The sequence below is a fragment of the Myotis myotis genome, unplaced genomic scaffold (genome assembly GCF_014108235.1).
Source record: "Myotis myotis isolate mMyoMyo1 unplaced genomic scaffold, mMyoMyo1.p scaffold_m19_p_5, whole genome shotgun sequence".
In the NCBI taxonomy this organism is placed as follows: Eukaryota; Metazoa; Chordata; class Mammalia; order Chiroptera; family Vespertilionidae; genus Myotis; species Myotis myotis.
Window position 1 is genome coordinate 80,027,515 of NW_023416357.1, and position 6,887 is coordinate 80,034,401.

Below are 6,887 nucleotides of genomic sequence, written 5' to 3' on the forward strand. Positions count from 1 at the left end.
CAGCTGGGCCCTGGATGGGGCTTAGGAGGCGCTGGGCGCTCGAGGCTCGCTCTCCCCGAAGTCCCGTCTTTTTCAGCCTCATTCTCCAAGGAAAGGAGCCCTTTCTCAGCCTTCAGCCCCACGGTCTGGTTGAGTTCATAGAAAAGCAGGGTATCCTAGTCCCCAGGGAGTTTCCTCCCGTGCCGCGCGGGAAAGGGAGTGTTTGGGGAGCTATCTGGTCGACCAGGCCCTCGCTTTCTTCCTGGGGGCGCAGGAAACAGACCCCAGGTAGAGGAAACCCCTTCTCTGAGCATGGGCGCACTCACCCAGTGCTGATGGGGGCTCTAGTATTTAAGTCAGGGGAAGGAATCTAGGATTAGGTGATCTTCTCCAGGTTTGACTTCCCATCAGTGTTTTAGATAGTTCAACTCCCTGGAGGTCTAGGGAGGAGGAGATGCTCTAAGCCAGTGGTGGGCAACCCTTTTGTGAGTGCGTGCCAAAACCAGCAAAATCTCTGACTCAAAATTCTTCTGCATGCCAATCCTAATTTTTTGAGAACATGTTACGCCTACTTGATATCTCTTAAGGTGTACGTATGTGAAGAACCTTGAAGAAATAATAAAATTCATTCGAGCGACAAAAACACAGGATATGATGATGAAAAATACATTTATTTTTTAATGTATACATGCACACTGATAGTCCGACAGAAAACTTTATGACTCCGTTTGATATTATCAGTGGGACTTTTGCTGCTGCATCACTGATGACAGATTTTACATCAGGTTTATATTTCGTGACCTTCAGAGATATGCACGAGCTACTACTTTCATCCGTCAGGCTGCTCCTATTGCGAGACTTAACAAAATTCATCACTGAGAACAAAGATTCACAAGCGTATGTGGATGAAACCAAAACACTGGTCGGATCTAGGAAGGCAGGGAGAGTTAAGGCAGAGGCATAAATTGCTCTTCCCCTCTCTCCTTACTCCATGTCTATGGTCTTTAAGATAACTTGTTATGTAAAATTATTTATTTATCTAAAATGCACCTACACTGAATTTATCTGAAATAAATAAATTATCTGAGATAAATAAATTTATCTGAGATAAATAAAAAAGTCGATATTAAAAAAATTGTAAATGGAAGATTATAATAGAGGGTTTTGCGTGCCAGCAAAAGTTACTGGCGTGTGCCAGGGGTTGCCCACCCCTGCTCTACGCCAACTCTGGGTGATCTGCTATTGAGTGGCTGTCATCCAAGATACTGGGAAGGAGCAGATCCTCTCGATCAGCGGTTCTCAACCTGGGGGTCGAACGACCCTTTCACAGGGGTCGCCTAAGACCATCGGAAAACACATATATAATTTCATACTGTTTTTGTGTTTAATCACTATGCTTTAATTATGTTCAATTTGTAACAATGAAAATACATTCTGCATATCAGATATTTATTTACATTATGATTCATAACAGTAGCAAAATTACAGTTATGAAGTAGCAACGAAAATAATTTTATGGTTGGGGGTCACCACAACATGAGGAACTGTATTAAAGGGTCGGGGCATTAGGAAGGTTGAGAACCACTGCTGTAGCTGCTGGTGCTAGAGCAGCTTCTGATCCTCCTACCTGGTGAGGTCAAGACCGGGATGAGAGAGCAATGCTTAGAGAGTGCAGCTGAAGCTGTAGCTTGTTGTGGAAGACCAGGAGAGTGGGTGAAAAGCAAGTTTTTTTAGGCGGGAGTGATTAAGATTCAGAAGCACAGATAGTGGCCTTTTGGTACCCAGCCATTCCCAAGGAACAGCCATGAAGGCTTTCAACAAATAACATGCTGGCCTGTTTCAGGGAATTATTTGTTTCTTTTCAGTGGATTTTTGATCTTGTGTTTCTGAGGTGCGTTTTTATTATTATTATTCCCACTTTGTTCCTTTACTTATGAAGTCTTTAAATCTTCTTGTGTTCCAATGTCAGACACTGCCTTTCCCATAATATACTCAATGAGTATTTACTGAATGATTAAATGATTTAGAAAGGTGGTTTCCGCAAATTGGAGGTGGGTTTTTTTTTATAAAAGTCCCACAGAATATCTAGTTTTAAAATGTTTAAATTATCGCCCTTGCCAGGTAGCTCCGTTGGTTAAAGTGTCATCCCAATGCATCAAGGTTGTGGGTTCAATCCCTGATCAGAGCACATACAAGAATCTACCAATGAATGCATAAATAAGTAGAACAACAAATCAATGTTTCTCTCTATCTCTTAATTGAGATACCATATTGATAAGGACTCTGAGTCATAATATGGACCAAGGAGCAAGAAATGCTCTTATCAGTTACTGGTGTTTGCCATGAGTGTTTGTGGTGTGAGTGTGTATTTGTATGTCTGCCTATGTATTAAGAAATGAGGCCCTGTGTCTCATTAAGGTCCTTATGTCTTCAATCCTGCCATGCTTCTAAGATGACTGTCCATCTTTACTGAAAATATTGAGGTTCCCTAATTCACACCTTTATTCATCTGGAATTTCAGGGGACCCCAAATAGCCAAACAATCTAGAAAAAGAACAAAGTAGGAGGACTCACACTTCCCAATTTCAAACCCTTTACAAAACTACAGTAATCAAAACATGATGCTGGCATAAGGATAGACATATACATCAATGGAATACTGTTAGAAAAGTGTACTGTGGCTGAGAGACAGGAGAAAAAGGCTGACAACTCCAGCATTACATCAAGAGTTTATTAAGGGAGCTTACATATGAGACATATCTTGGGCAGCAGCAAGACAACATGGCTATCCTCCGTGCTACGTGGTTATATAGCACAGGGCAGGATGGATAGTGGTACTGTGGTGTGACAAGCCCCAGATAAGACGAAAACATCTTACACGCTTGCCCAGCGCAGGGCAAAGGCCTGTCCCAGGAACAACCATGCCTGGGGACATAGGGTAGGGGTTGATCAGACATTCTCTGATGAGATTTATGGGAAGCAGTCTCTGTTCTGACTGGAATCTAGCTGGATCTGTCTTAAGGGTCCACAGCCGTCACATCATGGGACAACCTCTTCTCCACAAATAATAGTGAGAATCCAGAAAAAGAAAAAAAAAGTCATACATCTACAAGCAATTGATTTTTAACAAGGGTGCCAAAGCAGTGTTTGGGAGTTATGGGAGTTTGGGGATAATGGCTGAGGGCCATAGGGTTTCCTTCTGAATTGATGAAAATATTCTAAAATTGTTTGTGTTGATGGATACACAATTTTGTGACTGTACTAAAAGCCATTGAATTGCATAATTTAAATGGATGAATTATATGGCACATGAATAATATGTTTTGAAAGGGATGCTGTCTATCAAGAAGAAATTCTGAATGATGACATTTGTTTTTTTTTCTGTCCTTAGTCACTTGATTATATAAGATAAGGGATTATTACTATTTTTTGATATATTTTTATTGATTTCATAGAGGAAGGGAGAGGGAGAAAGAGAACTATCAGTGATGAGAGAGAATCGTTGATCAGCTGTCTCCTGCATGCCCCCTACTGGGGATCGAGCTCGCAATCTGAGCTTGTGCCCTTGACAGTAATCAAACCAGGACCCTTCAGTCCACTGAGCCAAACCAGCTAGGGCTCAGGTAAGGGATTCTTTATGAAACACTTGTGTAGCAAAAAAAAAAAATTATCGTTTTACCAGTTGTTGCCAAAGTGTCTCTTGGGGAACCAAATATCTTTCTTTAGGGATGCCCCTTTTTCATTTACTTGGGGTAACTTGGGATTCAGGAGAAACAAAATTAGGTAACTACTCTTTGTTGAGAATTTGAGGACAAGGAAGAACTGAGGAGAGAGGTGTTTCTGCGTAAAGGTGGGAGGCTGGAACGCTCTTGGACAGAAATGACTGAGACTCAAGAAAAGAGAAACCTGTCATTCAGCTTTAAATTATCTCCCAAATCACACTATAATGTAAATTCCCCTTACTGTTACCCATGAAACAGCAGTGGAACTCATATGTCTTTTCAGTAGAGTTGAGGGAAAAGTAGGGACTTAGCTTCACATTTAAGGTGCTGTGTGCTGGAGCCAATAGAGCAATTGCCATGAACCAAGAAGAAAATGAGAATTGAGCAGAAATCAGAGTTGTCAGTGGTCCAGGGGACATAAGCCTCTGAATTCACAGTAATCTTCCTAAGGGATGTGGCCAGGTGTTTGAATAAATCTAATCCATATATTAAAAGGACACTAGGTTATATATGCTTGGAAGGCCAGAGTTTATGGGTGTGACACCTACTGCAAGGCTGCGGGTATTCAGGGTTATAGGACTTTGAAATTGGGGAAGCAGAGAATGTAGAACCACAGGAGAGAGATAAGTAGAGTCACTGAGACAAGAATTGTCTTTAGTAACAAGAATGCCACCAACAGTAGTCAAGCTTTATTGCACAGGACAAGGGTGAGGCTTGATTTTATGGATGTTTCTGCTGACTTATTCAAACAAAGTTCATGAAAATTGTGATGCTGACACCAGAAAATTCTGGGAAGAGGGCACAAGCAGGAGTTCTTCAAGGAAATGCTTTAGGCAGCATGGCAACAGCCTCTAACTTGTCACGGAGATGTATCCCCACTCACTGGATGTTGGGGAGAAGATCCAGTCATGGGGTATCCTTCAGAGTGGAGCCAGGTGTTTTTATAACTCTGCAAAGTAGAAAATCAAGCAGAAGCTGAGACTTTTTCTAAATGGAAAGAGACCTCGATGGAAGCACTGGGAGGCACAACTGACTGAGCACTCTGGTCCTGGTTCATCGGAAGAAGTCATCAAATTGACGGGGATGGGGGTTGGATAGGGAGCAGTGGTCAGAACATCTAGAACCTGGTTTTCTACTTTTTAAAAAAGATTTAATGTATTGGAGTGACATTGGTTAATAAAATTATATAGGTTTCAGGTGTACAATTCTATAACATCATCTGTATATTATATTGTGTGTTCACCATCCCAAGTCAAGTCTCCTTCCATCGCCATTTATCCCGCTCCATATACCCTCTTCTATCTCCCCCCACTCCCCTTTCCCTCTGGAAATCACCATACTGCTTTCTGTCTATGAGGTGTTGTTTTGTTTTGTTTGTTTTTGCTTAATCCTTTCACTTTTTTCTCTTTTGTAACATGTGGGAGTTGTACTTCCCGGAGGGAAGGGTCCTGCCAAGAGGGGATCATCAGGAAAGAAGAATGAGGGACATTGGTGCTCTTCTCACCTGCTACTCGGAACTGTTCTTTTGATTCCACCACTGGGAAGTTATCGTTTGGTTCCTTGTGTTTTCTGGTGGTCTCTGAAGTTGTGAGGTAGTTAGAAGAGGAAGATTTTTGCTTCCAGGTCTGCCACCATCTCCCCAGGCCCAGGAGCACCAGCTCCAAAAGAGTAAAGAAGAGACAGAGCCCACTGAGCCCAAACATGGTCTTTAGGAAGATGGTCTTCTCAGAGGGGCGGGGCACATGGCAGGTTATACTGCCGAGGCAAGGCTCTCGACGACATGAAAAGGAGCTGGGCATCTTGAACCCATACAGATGGTACTGCCCTCCCAAGGCTGCCCCCTCAAGGACCAGTCGCACCCCCAGCTGTGCTACATAGGCCCAGAGCAGCTTGGGGCTTTCAGCCCCTGAGACATTTGTGCTGCCCTGTTCTTGTCTGATCAGGGTCTCCTCCTCCTTCACTTTTCTTGAGTCTTCCCAATGCCAGATGCCATGATACATGGTGAAACCCATGTAGAGGACACTGGGCACAGCCACCAACATGACCTGGAAGGCCCAGAAACGCAGTGGGGAGAGGGGGTGGAAGGCATCGTAGCAGGCAACCTTGCAGCCTGGCTGCTGGGTGTGACACACAAATTCACTCTGCTCATCGCCATAGACCCCCATCCCACTGGTAGCCAGCAGTATGAGGCGGAATCCCAGGAGCACCGGAAGGATGAGGCGCCCCACAGGGGTGGAGTGCCAGCTCTCCTCAGCCATCAGTCGCCTCAGGAATCTGCCACACATTCTGTTATGGAGCAGAGAACAATGATGAGTGTAGGTGTGTTGCTCAATGTCCTTTAGGAGGAGCTGTAGGCCACCTCTTCACTCCTAATCCAAAGATGGGTAAGGCAAGCCTTGTTGCTCCTCTCCAAGGATCTGGCTGATCAAATACTAAGACTCTGATTGCACCTATTTATATAGTTGACGGAATCATCTATGTAAAATAATAATAGTAAGTGTGGATGTGGCTCTTTCTTCTGTCCTCTCCCCCGCTGCAGTGGAGAGGAACTCTCAGCATTGGGTAGAGACCAGGGTCTGTCTTTGTCTCTTTCCCTCCTTCCTTCCCTCTCACCCTAAATAAGCTAAATAGCAAGAGACCAGTGTCCTCTGAAAACTGATATTTCCCCAGGTGATGGCTGTCAGCTCTGGTACGGCTGCTAGCATCACCTGAACAGAAATCAGTGCTGAGCTTGGGGGGAATGTGTACAGTATTCTCTTGCTGTCTGCTTCTCTCTGGTCCCATGCCCTCAGGTGTTCACAGGAATGTCTGGCTGGCCTCTGCTCCCATTACAAAGTAAAACTGAGATGTGGTTAGGAGGCTCCATGGGAATCAAGTGAAGAGAGTGAGTGTCAAGGCTTGCTTTCATCTAATGCTCTTTAGACCTAGGAAAAAGAGAACTTTTTTTTCTTTTTCTTTATTAAGAAACACAGCAAAATGTACTAGTTAAATGTAATGGGGTGTGGGGTCAAAGCCCGAATTGACTGGGAAAAATTTTAAATTTTACTCTCCTTGCTATTGTTTCTTGGGCTCATATCTCCTTCATGGTGAGAAGTGGCCATGGTCAGGAACAGATTTCAGCAATTCCTCAATTCTCTGGACAAAATATCATCATGCTACCAGCCCAGATTGTCATCTTTGTCTTTG

The 6,887-nt window shown here is 43.6% G+C and overlaps 1 protein-coding gene across 1 annotated transcript; it reads right to left on the minus strand.

Annotated features, from left to right (window-relative positions):
- Positions 1 to 4,560: 4,560 nt before the first annotated feature.
- Positions 4,561 to 5,986, minus strand: GJC3 (gap junction protein gamma 3). The gene is made up of 2 exons (XM_036309991.1): positions 5,099 to 5,986; positions 4,561 to 4,650 (listed from the first exon to the last, which is right to left on the minus strand). The coding sequence occupies exons 1-2, from the start codon at positions 5,984 to 5,986 to the stop codon at positions 4,561 to 4,563; spliced, it is 978 nt and encodes a 325-aa protein (XP_036165884.1).
- Between the last annotated feature and the right edge of the window lie 901 nt (positions 5,987 to 6,887).

Coding starts and splice junctions, on each gene's coding strand:
- GJC3 (XM_036309991.1), bottom strand. CDS start 5,986: ATGTGTGGCAGATTCCTGAGGCGACTGATGGCTGAGGAGAGCTGGCAC. Junction 4,651..5,098: donor ATGTTACAAAAGAGAAAAAA/GTGAAAGGATTA, acceptor TCTACTTTGCAG/AGTTATAAAAACACCTGGCT.